The sequence below is a fragment of the Myotis yumanensis genome, unplaced genomic scaffold (genome assembly GCF_028538775.1).
Source record: "Myotis yumanensis isolate MYYU_CA2020_CCGP unplaced genomic scaffold, mMyoYum1.0.hap1 SCAF_4, whole genome shotgun sequence".
Lineage (NCBI taxonomy): Eukaryota > Metazoa > Chordata > Mammalia > Chiroptera > Vespertilionidae > Myotis > Myotis yumanensis.
This window is the reverse complement of record NW_027223755.1, coordinates 64185619-64204628: the sequence shown is the minus strand read 5'-3', so window position 1 is coordinate 64204628 and position 19010 is coordinate 64185619. Positions and strand designations below refer to the sequence as shown.

The window sequence follows — 19010 nt, the reverse complement described above, 5'->3', positions numbered from 1 at the left end:
CTAGAAGATGGAGACATGCACACAGAAGGCAGTTACCTTGACCAGCCTTGGAGCCTTTCCAACTTTGATCTTGTGAAGTTACAAGCATAGCTATTTTGAAGACACTGTGTTTTCTGTTACACACAACCAAAAGCTCATGATAATATTGAACTCCAAATAAAAGACCTAAGTATGATTTCTTTCTACCAGCTCCACAGCTGAAAACACCCTCCTCATCAGTGTCCAGCCTGTACCCTTGTCTGGAGGTTCCTTATTCTACTGTCCACTCTCCAGTCAGCAGTGACCATTCTAAATTTAAATATCTTCTTTTATCTTAACCTAAAAAGAACTCTAACTTTATATTATGGGCTACAAGGCTATGGATGATCTGGCTCTTGGCTGCCTTCCCTACTTATTCCTTATGCTCCAGCCATGCTGGTCTCCTTCCCACCCCTTGACTATGCCAGGGCTTTTCCTTTCTCAAGTCCCTGCATTTTCTGTTCTTCCTCAGATACTTACATGACAGTTCTTCAAATCTTTGTGATTACTTGAGGTGCGATTTTCTTTAGGGCCTTAGCTCAATACTCTTCCTTGTTCAGTTCCACTGGGCCCTATTTTCTCTGCCTTGATTTCCTACTCTTCTCTTTTATAGCACTTATTTTTAGCACTGTCTTTTGTCATCCAGTTCTGTCTTATTTCCCACACTATTGTGTATGTGGTTGGGTGATCTATTTTGTGTTGGCTGCAACAGCTTGGAGCTCCTTGGGCATTCTCTCTCTCTTTCTCTTTCTCATCTCTGTCTCTATGGTCTTTCGAGCTTTGTGACTTCTGAAAAAGCTGGACTTCCCTCATGGCAGCTTAAGGTTCCAAAGTTCCTATTTTGAAAGAAAGATTCAGGTGGCAGCTGGATTGCCTTTTCTAATCTAGCCTGGGAAACCCTGCAGTGTTAATTCTGCCGGTCAATTGGTTGAAGCAGCTACTAGACCTGATCAGGTTCAAGGTTCAAGGGGACAGACTTGATGGGAGAGGTCAAAGAATTTGTAAATATTTTAAAACTACAGTCTGGTCTTGGGAAATAGTTCACTGTAAGACTTAATTGTAGCATATAGAAAACAGCATAATTTATCAACTATAGAGTTTCTACTTTTTGATTTTTCAGAAGCTTTAAATGTGCTTTATGCTTCCTTGGACCATGCTTCCTTTTATTATGATCATCCACCTGCCTTATTTTTTCTTGCGGAATCAATTTTATATAGACTCTGTTGTGATGCATTCCTAAAGCCATACTTATATTCCGTGGAAATAAAGCTGGCAAAGGTATGTTTTAAAATAATTTTAATGTGTTGTAATTACTACATGTACTTTGTATAACTGTATAGCATCTGCTTTAGGATCTGAACAAAGTGTTTGGTTTATTATAGAATATTCTCTCACTTGGCAGTTTGTGTTAGTCTTCTCTAAATGTGGGTAATGCATTTTTAAAAAATAGTTTTGTTGACTTCAGAGAGGAAGAGTGAGGGAGAGAGAGACAGATACTTCAAAGTTGAGAGAGAATCATTGATTGGCTGCCCCCTGCATGCTCCCTACTGGGGATTAAGCATGCAATCCTGGTATATGCCTTGACTGGAATTGAACTGTGGCCTCTTGGTTCATAGGTCAGTATTCAACCACTGAGTCACACCGGGTGGGCTGGGTAATGTGTTATTGCTTGCTATTCAAATAGAGATAGTTCTAGAGAATATATCACCAACTATGTAAGAAAATAATTATATATATGCGCGCCAGGGGCCGTCACATCCGAAACAACCAAAAGGATGACCAAACAGGCTGAGTAGGGCAACAAGGCTGGCAGGGAGGTTAGTGAGGGACAACCAAATGACTGAGCAGCAGGCTGCGTGGGGTGACCAGGCTGGCAGGGGGGAAGTGAAGGACTACCAGGCTGGCAGAGGGGGGCAGTGAGGGGCAACTAGGCTGGCAGGGGGCACCGTTGGTGGCAACCAGGCCGGAAGGGGGGGCTATGAGGGGTGACCAAGCTGTTGAGGGGGGCAGTTGGGTTGACCAGGCCAGAGGGGGGCTGTTGGGGGAAACCAGGCCGGTAGGGGGGCAGATTGGGGTGACTAGGCCAGCAAGGGGCCAGTGAGGGGAAACCCGGCCGGCAGGGAGGGCAGTTGGGGTCAATCAGGTTGGAAGGGTGGGCAGTTAGGGGCAACCAGGACAGCAGAGGGGGGCCATGAGGGGTGACAAAACCAGCAGGGGGGGCAGTTAGGGGCAATCAGTTTGGCAGGCAGAGGTGGTTAGGGGTGATCAGGCTGGCAGGGGGGCCAGTTAGGGGCAATTAGGCAGGCAGGCAGGTGAGCAGTTAGGAGCCAGTAGTCCTGGATTGTGAGAGGAATCCCAGATTGGAGAGGGTGCAGGCTGGGCTGAGGGGACCCTCCCTTCTCATGCACGAATTTCGTGCTCCAGGCCTCTATTCTACACTAACAAAAGACAAAGATGCTAATTGACTGTACCTTCACTACGCCCAAGCCATGCCCACAAGTCAATCAGAGCGACTATATGCAAATTAACCCAACCAAGATGGCGGCCAGCAGCCACGGAGTTGGAGAAGCAGGAGGCTTGGTTGCCCCAGCGATAGAGGAAGCCAAGCTTCCCACCTGCTCTGGCTGGCTGTGGCCTCTGCAAAAGGCAACAAAGTTTCAATTATAGAAGCTAAATAAATCCCAGATACCTGCTTCCACCCAGCCTCCACTGGGAGCTTGGGTGGCTGGGGGCTGTGGCCAGCCTGCAAACAGCCATCAGCCCCTCACCCAGGATGGCCACACCCTCATGGGGTGAGGGTCCCTACTGGAGGGCTTGGCCAGCCTGAAAACAGCCATCAGCCCCCCACCCAGACTGGCCAGGGACCCCAGCAGGACCCTCCACCCTGAAGGGCATGTGGCCAGCCTGCAAACAGCCATCAGTCCCTCACCCAGAATGGCTAGGCACCCCAGCAGGACCCCTCACCCCTGAAGGGGGTGTGGCCATCCTGAAAATGGCCCTTAGCCCTTCACCCAGGCAGGCCACGCACCCCAGTGGGGACCCCAACCCTGAAGGGGCTGTGGCCAGCCCACAAACAGCCATCAGCCACTCACCCAGGCTGGCCAGGCACCCCAGCAGGACCCCCCCTCCCTGAAGGGGATATGGCCAGCCTGAAAACGGCCCTGAGCCCCTCACCCAGGCAGGCCAGGCACCCCAGTGGGACCCCCACCATGATTCGGGACACTCTTCAGGGCAAACCAGCTGGCCCCCACACGTGCACCAGGCCTCTATCCTGTATAGTAAAAGGGTAATATGCAAATTGACCCTAACAGCAGAGCGACTGGGAATCACTGGTCACTATGACACGCACTGACCACCAGGGGGCAGACGCTCAATGCAGGAGCTGCCTTCTGGTGGTCAGTGTGCTCCCACAGGGGGTGCTCTGCTCAGCCACAAGCCAGGCTGATGACTGCCAGTACAGCGGTGGTAGTGGGAGCCTCTCCTGCCTCCTCAGCAGCACTAAGGATGTCCGACTGCAGCTAGGCCTGCTCCCTGCTGGCAAGTGGACATCCCCTGAGGGCTCCCGGGCTGCCAGAGGGATGTTTGACTGCCAGCTTAGGCCCAATCCCCCGGGGAGCAGGCCTAAGCCAGCAGGTGGTCATTCCCCGAGGGTTCCCAGACTGTGAGAGGGCACAGGCTGAGCTGAGGGACCCTCCCGAGTGCACATATTTTTGTGCACTGGGCCTCTAGTCTATATAATAATAGCCTAAGTGACCATTATGGTGGAACAACCAGAATGATCAGTTCCTATGATGCGCACTGACCACCAGGGGGCAGATGCGCAATGCAGAAGCTGCCCCCCTGGTGATCAGTGTGCTCCCACTGGGCGAGCACTGCTCAGCCAGAAGCTGAGCTCATGGCTGGCTAGCGCAGCAGCAGTGGCGGTAGCCTCTCCCGCCTCTGCAGCAGCACTAAGGAGCAGCAAGCCAAGCAGTAAGGAGCAGTGAACAGGTGGGCGGTAAGGAGTGAGGGTTCCTGTACTGCGAAAGGGTGCAGGTGGGGCTGAGGGACCCCCCGGTGCATGAATTTCATTCACTGGGCCTCTAGGATTCAATTAAAAATCAAGTGTATCCTTATATCTTAGTATATGTAGCTTTTCTCCTATTTTAAGGATTTTAAAATGCCACTTTTTCATTTAAAAATACCAACAGATCACCTTAAATGCTTGCTCACTTTTTAAAATGCTTGCTCAGTTTGAGAAAAATCATTGTTCTCTCAGTATTCCCAGGCATTTTAGAGCCATCAGATGGGAAATCATCTTCCAGTAGTTCATGTTTTATAAGCTCTTGGATTGATGTCATGTGTGGTGATCATGTTGCCTGCTGCAAAGTTTGTTAGTAAAAGAAATTTAGCTTAACTAGTGGTTTTATAGTTTTATTATAAAGAAATAAAAGGAAGGCTAGAAGAGAAGAGATGGAAAGAGAAGGAGAGAAGGGGTTAAAGAATAAAGGAAAAGAAGATGGGAGAGTAAAGAAAGGGAAATTGACAAGCAGAGCTTTAGGAGGCAAAGCTTGAGTTGTCAAGCAACAGAGAGACTATGTTGATAAACGATACATGAGGCAGGATGCACAGAAAGTTCCTGAATTCTTTAGAGACATACAAAAGTAGAGTTTTCAATGAAAATCTGGCCTTTCAGAATATTATAAAGGAAAGTTTTAAAAACCTGTTTCTCAAGCATAGCTATAATGAGGGACAGACTCTAGATCAGGTAAAACTCATGACCAAATTGGGGTATAATACAGTGATCAAACTGATATGCGTCTCAGGTAGTTTTCTATTTTTCTCACATTAAATTTTTAAACATTAATTTTTATTTTAATGCCAATCTTTAATTCTTTGCAAAATCCTAAATTCCTTCAGATTAGTTATTCACTTCAATTTCTTAGGCCCAGAAATATATCAAAGTGGTCTATATGAGAAGATATCTTGGGCATACCTTATAAACATTTTATTTATTTTTTTAAGTCTATGAATGGTATATGGTTATAATTTAAGGATACACTTACAAATACTGATGATGAATTCTCAGAATTTATTTTACTGATATAAGTTTGTAATAAAAATATTGGGAAAAATCCCTGCTGTAATAGAAAGTTCATGACTTTTGGTGCAAGTCACACAATTCTGGGTTCAAAGTCTAGTAATGACACTTATTTGTTTGATAGTTGTAGGTGAATCACTGAGACTGTGTAGAAACATTTTTAGATTTTCTTTTGTCGTTTTTTTTTAATGTAGATCCAATAATTCTCTTCATTATGGTTAAGAGGATTTAGATACACATATAGTTTGACATTGACATAGTGATAGTTATTATTATTATTATTACTAGAGGCCCAGTACAGGGATTCGTGCACCAGTGGGTCCCTCGGCCTGGCCTGCACCCTCTCGCAATCCGGGACCCCTCGGGGGATGTTAGATAGCTGGTTTCAGCCTGATCCCTGCAGGCCCGATTTAGACAGGAGGGAGTCCCATCCCCACAGGCCTGATCCCAATAGGCCTGATCCAGACAGGAGGGAGCCGGATCCCCACAGGCCCAATCCAGACAGGAGGGAGCCCGATCCTGTGCATTGAGCATCTGTCCACTGGTGGTCAGTGCACATCATAGTGACTGGTTGATCGGTCGTTTGGTAGTTCAGTCACTTAGGCTTTTATATATAGAGAAGATTATTTGGTTCTCCACAATCTTGTGATTTAGTAACTAAAAGCGCATGTGTTCTCTTTATTTCCATACTTAGTTGGGGTGTTTTTTGGTTATTTTCTGTGAAATCTTGCATATCATATGATTATGAAGATATTCCATTTTCTTGTCTATGTGAAAAAACTGTTTTAGCTATGCATGTAGTTTAAACTTCACAAAAATAAGTCATTATCTTTATTTAGTAATGATACTTTTTCATGAGGGAATGGGGATCTTAGTACAGAATACTATGAATAGGCAGACTATTTCTCAAACTACCTAAAACAGTGTTTTTAAACTGTTTGGACTGAGACCCATAGGGAGAAATATATTTTGCATTGCAATCCAGCACACACATTAAAACATACTCACTTATATATAAGTGAAACAAGGAACTGTGCAATGTACTATGGTATTTTATTTTAAAATCCCCTCTCAATTGATTTCATGACTCACTTAAAGACCATGGCTTGCAATTTGAAAAATACTGTTCTAAAGGACACAGAACAGAATATCATTCAGTATTGGCCATTATATATAATGTAGAGATGATTTATAAATGTGTTTTGGCTGAACCAGTATTTCAACCTTGATATAAATGTTTTAGAATTATTTCAAAAGCATACAATCTCAAGAATTTAAAATTGTTCCATCAAAAGCAAATGTAATAAGAAAATGGTTTATTTTCTTTATGGTTTTTAAACATTTATTGATGCAACACAAAAATGCTTTTTTGTTTCTCTTTTGACAGATTGGCTATTTGATCTCCTTAAGACTTTTTATATATTTCCTGTATGGTCACCTAGAAAGTTTTAAAGAACACTTACTTAGACTTCAACCATTTTTACACGGTAGACTATCTCTTATTTTCTAAACTTATGAATGTTTTATGTTATATTTTGTGAAGCTCAGGCTATCACTATAAAGAGCATAAGCTGTGTATTTCATGAAAGATGGGTACAGTTTCTGGACCAGATTGCATGTTTTTTTACTTTTAACTTTTCTACTTAGCTACTTCTACCACCTTGTCTGACTCAGTTTCCTTATATGTAGTAGTCGCTACTTCTCTAGATTGTAAGGAAGTTAAATTAATATTTTAGTAAGGTAACCCTAGTGATGATGGGGGTGCTGGATTGGAGTAAGGACTGAGCAGATGCGGAGGTCAATTAGCTATGATATCAGTATAGGCAAGAGATGTTAAATACAATTAAAATGAGAATAGGATTCAGTAAAGTAGTCTTGAAAAGACACTGGACTTAAGTGATGTGTTGGATCTAGGCAATATATAAGGGAAAGCAAAGAATTCAAGAGGAACCCTAAGTTTTACATGTTGATTAATAGGCTCGAGATAATGATGTTTTAAACTGAGAAAATTTTGTAGAAACATTGGACATGTTGAATTTGAAGGTCACTTATCTACACTAATAAAAGAGAAACATGGTAATTAGCATACGACCGCTACCCTTCCCATTGGCTAATCAGCATATCCTTATGCAAATTAACTGTCAGCCAAGATGGCAGCCGGCAGCCATGCACTGAAACGAACAGGGAGGCTTGCTTGCTCCAGTGACGGCGGACTCCAAAGTTCCCTGCCTAACTTGCCGGCCTCTCAGCTGCAACTCTCAGCAACTATGTTGCAAATATAGAAGCTAAACAAAACCCCAGAAACCGGCTTTCAGTCAGCCAGACCGCAACATTGTATCAATGTTTTCAGCAGCGAGGCCTCAGAGCTAAAGCTGGCACAGAATAAAAAAAAGAAAAGAAAAAAAGGAGCGGTTGGGAGCTTCTGTCACCCGCCAGCCAGAAAACAGCCCTCAGCCCCTCAGCCAGCCTGGCCAATCACCCCAGTGAGGACCCCCACCCTGATCCAGGACACCCTTCAGGGCAAACCAGCCAGCCCCCACCCGTGCACCAGGCCTCTATTCTATATAGTAAAAGGGTAATATGCCTCCCGGCACTGGGATCAGCATGACAGGGGGCAGCGCCCAAACCCCCGATCGCCCTTCGGCTCTGTGAGTGACAGGGGAAGGCGCCCCAACCCCCTAATCAGTCCTGCTCTGTGCCTGATGGGGGGAGCTCCCCAATCCCCTGATCGCCCTGCGGCTCTGTGTGTGACAGGGTGCGGCGCCCCAAGCGCCCCCCGCCCCCCGCCCCATGGGCCCTGCTCTGTGTGTGAAAGGGTGCAGTGCCCCAACCCCCTGATCGGCCCTGCTCTGTGGGTGATAGAGGGCGGTGCCCCAACCCCCCCACCCCTACAGGCCCTGCTCTGTGTGTGACAGGGTAGAGCCATAACCTCCCCATCGGCCCTGCCCTGAGTGTGACAGTGGCGGCGCCCCAACCCCCTGATCGGCCCTGCTCTGTGGGTGATAGAGGGTGGCGCCCCAACCCCCCTCCATGGGCCTTGCTCTGTGTGTGATGGGGGAGAGCCATAACCTCCCCATTGGCCCTGCCCTGAGTGTGACAGGGTACAGCACCCCAACCCCCTGATCTGTCCTGCTCTGTGTGTGACCGGGGGTGGTGCCCCAACTCCCCTATCGGTCCTACTCTGTGAGTGACAGGGGGGAGCTCCTCAACCCCCTGATCGGCCCTGCTCTGTGCATGACACGGGGGAAGCTCCTCAACCCCCTGATGGGCCCTGCTCTGTGCGTGACAGGGGAAAGCTCCCCAAACCCCTGATCAACCCTGCTCTGTGTGTGAGAGGGTACAGAGCCCCAAACCCCCTGATGGGCCCTGCTCTGTGAGTGACAGGGGGCAGCGCCCCAACCCCCTGATGGGCCCTGCTCTGTGAGTGACAGGGGGCAGCACCCCAACCCCCTGATTGGCCCTACCCTGAGGGTGGCATCGCAACCTCCCGATCCGCCCTGCTCTGTGCATGACAGGGGGCAGCGCCCCAACTCCCCAATTGGCCCTGCTCTGAGCCCGACCAGGGGCTGCACCTAGGGTTTGGGCGTGCCCTCTGCCACCCAGGAGCAGGCCTAAGCCAGCAGGTCGTTATCTCCCGAGGGGTCCCAGACTGCGAGAGGGCACAGGCCAGGCTGGGGGACACCCCCCCCCCCCCCCTGAGTGCACAAATTTTTGTGCACCGGGCCTCTAGTGTATATATACCAAGCTAGCAGTTAGAAACACAGGATTAGAACTAGAGCAACACATGAAGCATAGATTCCCTTATTTCATGGGTATTAACATGGATGAATTGACCGTCTTACATGTTAATATGCCTGAGACAACCTGAGGGTGGGAGATGGTGGTGGGTATAAATTAATTATAGAAATAAAGTCTTGGGATCATAACCATTTAATAGATCATTGGAGTAACAGACATCAGTAACAGAAAACTGAGGGAAATAGGAAGAGGGCAATGGCATAGAAATCCAAAGAGATTTGGATTTAAGATTTTGGTTTAAGATCAACATTATTAAGAGCTGTAGAAGTATTAAGTAGCTGGAGGATTGAAAGTGATGATGGGTTTCTACAACCAGAAAGCCACTGTTGATCTTGGGAGCTTCCTGAGTGGAGACGTGAAAGTAGCATTCAGGCTGACTGTAAAAAAAGAGTGAAGGAAAGATTTAAGTATAAGACAGAGATGGTGAACTATTTAAAAAAGCTTAGCTATGAAAGGAAGGAGAAATATGTCAGTAATTCAGATGAAAAAAAACAGGGTCAAAAGAAGATTAGTATATTCTATCTAATAAAAGACAAAAAGGGTAATTAACCATACCTCCGCTACGCTTCCCATTGGCTAATCAGGGCGATATGCAAATTAACTGCCAACAAAGATGGCGGCCGGCAGCCACGCAGCTGAAGCAAGCAGGAGGCTTGCTTGCTCCAGTGATGGAGGAAGCCAACGTTCCCCGCCTGCTGTGGCCCGGCTCTGAGCTCTGGAAGCAACAATGTTTCAATTATAGAAGCTAAACAAACCCAAGATACATGCTTTCAGCTGGCCGCGGCCTCAGAGCTGGGAGCGCCAGTGACGGCAACAATGTTTCAATTATAGAAGGTAAATAAATCTCAGAATAAAAAAAAAGAAAAAAAGGAGAGGCTGGGAGCTTCAGTTGCTGGCCAGCCTGAAAATGGCCCTCAGCCCCTCACCCAACTGGCCAGGCACCCCAGTGGGGACCCCCACCCTAAAGGGGGTGTGGCTAGCTGCAAACAGCCATCAGCCCCTCATCCAGGCTGGCCAGGCACCCAAGCGGGACCCACACTCTCATCCAGGACACCCTTCAGGGCAAACCAGCCGGCCCCCACCCATGCACCAGGCCTCTAGCCTATATAGTAAAAAGGTAATATGCAAACTGACCCTAACAGCAGAAAGACTGGGAATGAATGGTCACTATGACACACACTGACCACCAGGGGGAAGACACTCAATGCAGGAGCTGCCCTCTGGTGGTCAGTGTACTCCCACATGGGAGAGCTCGGGGGAGCTCTGCTCAGCCCCACCAGGCTGATGGCTGCCAGTACAGTGGTGGTGGTGGGAGCCTCCCCTGCCTCCTCAGCAGCACTAAGGATGTCTGACTGCAGCTCAGGCCTGCTCCCTGCTGGCAAGTGGACATCCCCCAAGGGCTGCTGGGCTGCCAGAGGGATATCTGATTGCCATCTTAGGCCCAATCCCCCAGGGGCAGGCCTAAGCCAGCAGGTGATCATCCCCCGAGGGGTCCCAGACTGTGAGAGGGCACAGGCCAGGCTAAGGGACCTCCTACCCCTGAGTACACAAATTTTTGTGCACCGGGCCTCTAGTTGTAGGATAAGACATGAAGAGACTCAAGATACAAAAAACAGAATAGTATTTGATGAAAAGTTATGGAGGAGAGAACAGAAGGTAATAGTGGAAGTGTTTTTGGAGACTGACTGATAAACACTACTGCAAGTTCTGATAGGTCTGAAACCAAGACAAGGCTGTAGACTGGCAGAATAGGAATGCATGCTTATCATATTTCTTGTTTTGATTTCATTATTATATTATAAACTAGAGGCCTGGTGCACAAATTCATCCACCAGTGGGGTCCCTCGGTCTGGCCAGTGGGATTGGGCTGAAACTGGCTCTCCAACATCCCCTGAGGAGTCCTGGATTGCAAGAGGGTGCAGGCCAGTCCGAGGGACCCCACCAGTGTACCATCGGGGCCGGGGAGGGATGTGGAAGGTTGGCCAGCCGGGGAGGGACCGTAGGAGAGCTCCAGGGCATGTCTGGCCCGTCTAACTCAGTCTCAATTGTCCGGACCCCAGCAGCAAGCTAACCTACCAGTCGGAGCATCTGCCCCCTGGTGGTCAGTGCATGTTATAGCGACTGGTCGACTGTCTGCCTCCTGGTGGTCAGTGCACATTATAACGACTGGTTGACTGCCCTCTGGTGGTCAGTGCACGTCATAGCAAGTGGTTGAGCGGCCTTAGCATATCATTAGCTTATTACGCTTTGATTGATTGAACAGACAACTGAACACTTAGCATATTAGGCTTTTATTATGTAGGATCCTTTCTTTAATTCCTATAGTGTTCAACATAGTGATTCCTCAAATATTCAGATGATGATGACAAGTAAATTTTGAATAAAACCTGAAGTTCTCACTTTAGCCTATTATTGTGGATATATCCCAAGAAAGCCAATATCTTTGTTTCATATAAAGATAAAATCTCCAAATTTTGCCCTCTTATCAAATACTGTTAAGTTCAGCCTTACTTAGGCTATATCTCTGTTTTCAACAACAGGCTGATTCCTACCCAAGGCTATTAGCAGATGCCACCTATCCATATAACAGTCCAGTAGAAGATTGGTTATTACGAATTTTTCCACTTTGTCAATGAACTGAAACTCAGAGATAGTCTAAAAGTTTATAAGAGAAACAGCATGAAGATGGTTCTGTTAAATATCATATAGTTTTATGTTAAATGACATAATTGTTGCTATACTTAAAATATATACTTTAAAAAAATAATAACATCTTGAAAAGGAATAAAAATGGAGAACGTTGGGTTAAAAGCAATGACATTAGTTTGTTTCTAGGATTACAATTTTAAAGTATTCATTATAAATATAGTATCTATTTTAACTTCATTTATTATCAGCTGAAAGTTTCCAAGCATTGTTGTGCAGTAAGTATTCTTTTTTAAAATATATTTTTTGTTGATTTCAGAGAGGAAGGGAGAGGGAGAGGGAGAGAGAGAAACACCAATGATGAGAATCATTGATCAAATGCCTCCTGCATGCTTCCTACTGGGGATCGAGCCTACAACCCAGACATGTGTCCTGACTGGGAATCAAACTGTGAACTACGGGTTCAAAAGTCAATGCTAAACCACTGGTCCACACCAGCTGGGCAGTAACTATTCTTAATTGGGCATTCCGCCATATAAAATTTCATATACAAATTATTTACCTTGTAGTTTTCTATTATACCACAAGGGGGCATACATAACATTATAAATCTGCATGGGGAATTGTACAGCAGTTTCAGCACTGAAGTACTGAATTTAATTATACTTTAATAACTAAAAGACAAATGAAACACTATACAAGATATTAATGAAATATTTCTCACAAATTTTTATTCTTAAAATAGCACTTTCTTTCTCTGGAGAGATATATTATATGTATCCAAACATTTTTTCAAATGTGCAAGTTATTCTGAAAACCATGGAAATTATATGTAAAAGAGAATTACCATCTGACACAATTTTTAGCCGTGTGGAAAACAAGAATCAACATGAGGGCACAGATTCTCATATGGTGAGTCTATACTAGTGCATGATGAATCAAATTTAGATTACTATGATTAAATATTTGTGCTTGCCAATTTAGTAAGCATTTCTAAATTGAGTTTAGCTGCGGGAGGAGGGAACAACAGACACTAAATTCATGTCACCAGGAGGAGTAGTTAATGGAATTAGTAGTGGGGCATCAAAATTCACCACTACTACTTTAAATAGAGTAACGTCATAAGCCATTTTTTTTATAGAGTCCATCTCAGCTGCTTAAATGAAAATTGCAGCATAATTTAGTTTGACACATAAATGAACATTTTAAGATATTACATTTTTATTAAAAGGAAAGTGTGTAAAGTGCAGTCTATTAATGAGAACAAGTGTAATATTTTTATGCTCCCATAATTTATATGTAATAACATTTAATGTGCTATTAAAATCAACTGAAAAAAATTAAGTGGTTCAAAATTGAAAAATTAAAATAATCCCTAGTATATGAAAAATCTCCTTTCCATTTCTAACTCAGATATTAGTCATTAAAATTAGAGAAAATTAGCTGTCCCACTTATATAATTCCTAGGTATGTAATAAACTCTTATGAAAATGTATTATGCAAAAAGAACTGCAGTGAGCCATGTAATTGTTTATGTACTTTATGGGATGATGTATGTCAAATGACACATTTCAATCTCTGGGGTTGATGATGTTTTTATTTCCTTTTCTTGCATATATTCCAAAAGAAAGAAGTAAACACTTTAAAACTTTGATTCTTTTATCTTATTTTTTTGTTGCATATACTTATCATTTTATAGTTTCTATATATATAAAAGCCCAGCAACCGTTATGGCGGAACAAGCAGAATGACCCGAACGACCGGTGGCTATGACGCGCACTGCGGCAGCCAACCAGCCTGATCCGGGCCAGATCGGCCCCCAGCCCCCACCTCTCTCGGCCCTTCCCCCTGTCTGGCCCCACCTACAGGAAGCATGCAACTGAGTTGTCAGCACCCCTTCTGAGGGGAGATGCCCATCAAGTATACAGAAGGTATACAGAAGGTGCTCAGCGAGGAGTCCGCATGGGTTGTGTTCGCACTTTCATGCTGTCTTCCCCCCCCACCACAATGCTGAAGGAAGCCTGATTCAGGAACCCCGTGCTGACCACCAACATGGAGAAACAGCGTGTGATAAACATCATGTCCCACAGCTGCCTGAATCTGCCTTAAGAGGAAGACACTACAGACCCGGAGTGGGAAGATTGGGACTGAGACAGGTCTGGGAAAGCAGGGCCACGGATGGCCGTGTTCTGCGTTTGCTTCCCGACCCTGCTCCCCGGCCTCCTCCGTGTGCGAAGGGCCTGTATCTCTGTATCACTCAGGACAAAGGTCTGTGAGTGAGTGAAGAACTGTGGCTGTGCCTGTGGCTGCGCTCAGCATCCTGCCCTCATGGATGGGAACATATTTATGTGCCAGAATCTAAAACCCTCTTTATCGGTTATAGTGCAAAGAATGCAAACCCAAACGTGTTTCTAAACAGGACTCTGTTCGGCTGTGCATGAATCCAGATTGAAGGCGTGTTCTCTGCTGAGGAGGCTGCAAAGACTGCTATTCTCTCGAACGCACACAACCTGGAGAGGTTTAAAGGGAAAAGGAGATAAAAATAAAACAAAATAGCAACAAGCTCTGAAGCCGCTGCCGATGGCATCAAATCCTCCACATGATGGTGATGTCAGAGCCCATCTCCCCACACCTGGGGCTCAGACTGCCGAGCTGCTGACACCTGCCAGGTTGCCTGGCACCAGCCTCATCTACACGGCCACTTTCAACTTTCTGCCAGCTCCTGGAGGTGGGTGGGCTTGTGGATGGAGGCTTCAGTGTTAAAGCAACCCTGTTGGTGTAGCACAGACACGTGGGCTTTTTGATGAGAGAGAATCCATAACATCCCTTCACAAATGTGTTTTTAACTATTCTGAGATCACCTCCCAGCCTTGGTGACTCTCAAATAGGCCTCAGCGATTCCACTCACCCGATGCAAAGACTGATCCGGGTTTCAGGAGACTGAACCCTCGACTCCGGAGCAGCCACATCCTTTCAAAAGGAAGGTCACCCTGGCTGCAGGTCCTTGCTCTTCGTCACTTTGAATATTTCTTGCCACGCCCTTCTCTACCCAGCAAAGCTCATTTAGAATTGAAGGCCAGATAAAGAGCTTCACAGACAAGAAAAAGCTAAAGGAGTTCATCATCCCCATCAGGGGCAGGGCCAGCCAACCACCTGCGGCCCCTCCCCCCTGCTGGCCTGGCCCAATGGGCCCTCATCAGGGTGGGCTGGCCAAACGCCACCTGTTCACAAATTCATGCACTGGGCCTCTAGTATAAATATAAAAAACTAGAGGCCCTTGGCCTGGTCTGTGGGGATTGGGCCAAAACTGGCTCTCTGACATCCCCTGAGGGGTCCCAGATTGCGAGAGGACAGTTCTCAGGTGACGCACGCTAGAATCAGGCTCCTTCCTCTCTGGTGCCGGGTGCATCATCCGAGAACCACAGCTGCCAAGTCACCACAGCTGGGCAGCTCCTGAATTGAGCGTCTGCCCCCTGGTGGTCAGTGCGCATCATAACTATCGGTCGGATGGTCAAACGGTCACTTAGGCTTTTATATAGATAATTTTTCTATTTTAATTGTTTTTCTTTAAATGGAAAAAAATACATTTAACATAATGCAAGTTGAAACAACTAAGGAAATTTAAGGAAGATTAGCTTTTTAAATAGTTTTATCTAGAAGTTACCTCACAGTTTTCCCATCTTTCCATTGAGCCCTTTCTAAAACTACCTAAAACTTAAGTGTATAAGGAAAAACATTTAAGCACACCTATTTTAAATCTTTCTAGGCTTTAGTGTTTTCTCTCTTGCCCATTACTTGGTGAACCATTTATATAAAGAGCAACATATACTGAGCAACCTGAACTTTTTTGTTTTACTAGTAATTGCTAATGAACACAAATTGCTGCATGCATAAAAAAGATTTTGTTTTTAAGTTTAAAAATGTTTTAACAATAAATACATAACCTATGATATTGAGCAACAGAAAGAGCATTGATTATGAAGAGGAAAAACCTGCTCACCAACTGGCTGTGTGATCCAGAGGAGGCCCATTCAGCTCTCCAAATCTCATTTGCATATCTTTAAAAAAGGTGTCACCTCACATTGTCAAGTACTATAAAAACGTCCAATTACTGTATTGTACACCTGAAACTAACATGACTAATATTATATACCAACTCTACTTAAAAATGATGTATGCAACATTCTTAGCCTTCTCTGAGTTGCTTATTATAACCATCACTTTTGAGACATGTTACTTATGAAGTAAAATTGATTTTTATTACTGACTTTTCAAAACAAAAAGACATCACCATCACTGTTGTTGTCATCATCATCATCATCCTCATCATATTTGCCCTAACTAATCTATAGGATTGTTGTGAAAATTGCAAAAAGCATGTGTCCTATAAATTATTGTCATGCAAGTGTAAATAATGATTATTGAAATATAATGATTTTCATCTAAGGACATGATTATACTGACTAAATGTGCTTAACTATGTAGTTAATTGTGCTTAATTTAATGTAGTGATCTATCTGAGTGTTTTTCTTTTAAACAAATAGGATACTGTGAGATCTTCAGGACATGATTGTTCTGGTTATGAGGTAGGAAACCTTCAATGTAGATTCTGCTTTTCTGACAATCAGCCAGTTTTTGTCACTCTTGGTGCACCAGAAAATGGAAGCTGACTGCTGTACAGCTTGGATTGAACTGGAAGGGGCAAAATGTCAACACAAGAAAAGAATGTATCTCTTTAGAATGGGACCAGTCCCTAAATTTCTGTGCCTTTTTCCATTTTTTGGGGACTAAGGGCACAGTTCCAACCTTTTCTAAGCTCTATGTCAGCTCTATAGGTATAATTCTGTGAAGAGATTAAAACAGATTTTAGCCTATCAGATTTCTTGCTCTCCCTTTTCTCCTCCCCTTACCTTATAATATAAAGAATATAAAAGGTAGTGTAGCCACAGTGCTGCTAACATTGCTGGTTGAGCTTACTGATTCAGTGCTTGATTACATCGTTTAATGTTGTGCCCCAGTTTCAGGTCATTTCTCCATTATTAACCTAAGGCAGTTCAGTTGAGTATTTATTCATTAAATAGGGGAATATAAAAGATATACTTGTATTCATTCTCTCTCCCATCTTTATTGCTATTATGCTTTAGTAGAGGATTTGTGGATTTATTTCTATAGCCCTTATCCTTTAATAAAGCTAAAAAGGTCCATAAGAGCATATTTTGGTCACTGTAAAATATTTTTAATATATTTATAAGCATTGGAGTATAAACATAATTATTTGTTTCCAAAGTGTTGCTATAAAATTGATGGGGAAAAAAGAATTCTGTGGGATATACACATTAGGATACTCACAAAATGGCTGTTGGTTCTATTTAAGAATAAGACATTTCTTTTCCCTGCTGCTAGAACCCATTTCTCCTTCCAATATCCTTTTAAGCTGATACAGACACAGGGTTTCCACCGACTTTGACAAATAATACACTTTAATTAGTTCTGTGGATTGCAGAACCAGACCACTGGATTGAGTTCTCACTCTCCCCTTTGCTCACTAACAAAGCTGGATTTGCTAGTTGTCACATGATAATAACATAGCTCTTTGAGGAAGGTGGATTCAATCTCAATTAAAATGCTATAGACTCTTTACAGGATAGTTGCAGCTGTCCTAAAGTACAAATAGTTTTCTGAAAGCAAGGAAACAGGCAGAGTTTACATTAAAATGTGATTAGCAATCTTATCCTGACTGCTTTAAGTGCCTGGTATGCCAAAGGCATTCTCTAAATTTGGGACATTTTGTACTTTACTATAATTGGAAATGGTTACTAGGAATTGGGTTAGCCTGAGACACAGGTTCTTTAAAATTAGGAGCATTATCCTATGATTCATGTCTTACTATCCAAGCAACACATTTGTATTGAGAGGTCCTTTCAGGGCAATGTCAACCATCCCCAAAATGGCTGAAAACAAGAATGGAACTAAAAAAGCTGTCTCTGAGCAGCCAGAATAGAGCCCAGGCTTTCAAGCCCAGCTCAACACAGGAGCTGCCCCCTGGTGGTCAGTGCACTCCCACAGCCAAACTCCTGCCTGGGCCAACCTCTCATGGTTCCTCCCCATGGCCAGCTGGCCCCAATAAGGATTGGGCGAGATGGTCCCAATGGGCCCAGATTGCTGGCCAGGCCAAGGAACCCCACCTGTGCATGAATTCGTGCACTGGGCCTCTAGTTTCTGTTATAAAAGAGAACTTGGTCAGACCCTCAGAGCTTGTGTACTCAAATTTGCATAGAATTCAAGCTGATGTGACCCTTTGAATTCTCAGACAACAAAAAATTAACAATACTTTTTTAGGGCGTCCTAAAAATTAACAATACTTTTTTAGGGCGTCCTAAAATAGGCATTGTACAACTGACACTGATAGCCACTGTTGGAGGAGGTAATCTAGAGGACTTGACCTCCAGTCGACCCTGGGCAATCAGAGCTCCTCACCCCTCCTCTGTCCTTGGAATATATATTCTCCTCACTGTTCCCACAATGGGAGCCCTTTTCAAGGATGTGACCTTGACAAAGCAATGTGTTGTTCAGACCATCTGGACGGTATACATGACTGAACCCAGTTAAGATTCTGGTGGTGGATGTGATCTACTCTTCTGGTGGCTCTTCAAGACAAGCTTGGTAAGTTGCCTTGCTTATTAAACCTGCCACCTTCCATCTGAAGTTGTCTGCCTCATTCTTAGGTCTCTCCCACCCTCTCTGCACAGGGGCCAGTTTGCTAAGCAACGTAGCCCAAAACTGGACAGGACATTAGGAGGGGAGATGAAAGAACTATAGGAAGTGGTCAGAAAGTAAAAAAAATAAATAAAAGGAGAAAGGAAGGGAAGGAGGGAAGGAGGAGGGAGAGGGAAGGGGCAAAAAGTTCTCTGGAAGTCATTTAATGCAGTGCTCAGTGCTTTTCAAACTAGGGTAAAAGATCCCTCTTAACATTTTTTGTTAGTTTCCAAACTGTCGTAGACTGGTAGTTTTGTAAACTACAATAATAATGAATTACCAAAAATAAAAACATAAAAATGCAAGCATAATTTTTTTCTGTTAGGCAAAATATATAAAATTAACTCTGTCAACTTGTTATAAAAGTTTCTCAATGTGTATTCTTTATTTCTGTATAACAGTTTGCAGATGGCACTTATCTGCTAACCACACCTGAGTAAGACTGATTTGGATATATAGTGTAAAGGCAAAGAACTCTATGCCACCTAATAGCTTTGGTTTGTTATGTTGATGATGTACATGATGATTGCATGAAATACATAGTCATCACTATTATACCCATTTATTCAAGTTTGGCAAATATATGTGTGTGTTTTTTTTTTAAAGAAAACACACAGGGAAGAAACTTGAGTAAGATTTCCATGCAAATGCTTAAAATGTATAAAATGCACAAGGATAAATCAGCCTCACTTACCTGGAAAAGTCACAGGTG

At 44.2% G+C, this 19010-nt stretch overlaps 1 protein-coding gene across 4 annotated transcripts in view; it reads left to right on the top strand.

Annotated features, from left to right (window-relative positions):
• The window catches only part of TMEM232 (transmembrane protein 232), a 171610-nt gene that overhangs the window by 34877 nt on the left and 117723 nt on the right, over window positions 1–19010 (top strand). For 3 of the 4 annotated variants that reach the window (XM_070412431.1, XM_070412432.1, XM_070412433.1), the window contains exons 5-7: window positions 1139–1296; window positions 6486–6585; window positions 12288–12454. In XM_070412431.1, the coding sequence (XP_070268532.1) occupies window positions 1139–1296; window positions 6486–6585; window positions 12288–12454 (425 nt within the window). The remainder of the gene's footprint in view (window positions 1–1138; window positions 1297–6485; window positions 6586–12287; window positions 12455–19010) is intronic. The other variant, XM_070412434.1, reaches the window with a different exon arrangement.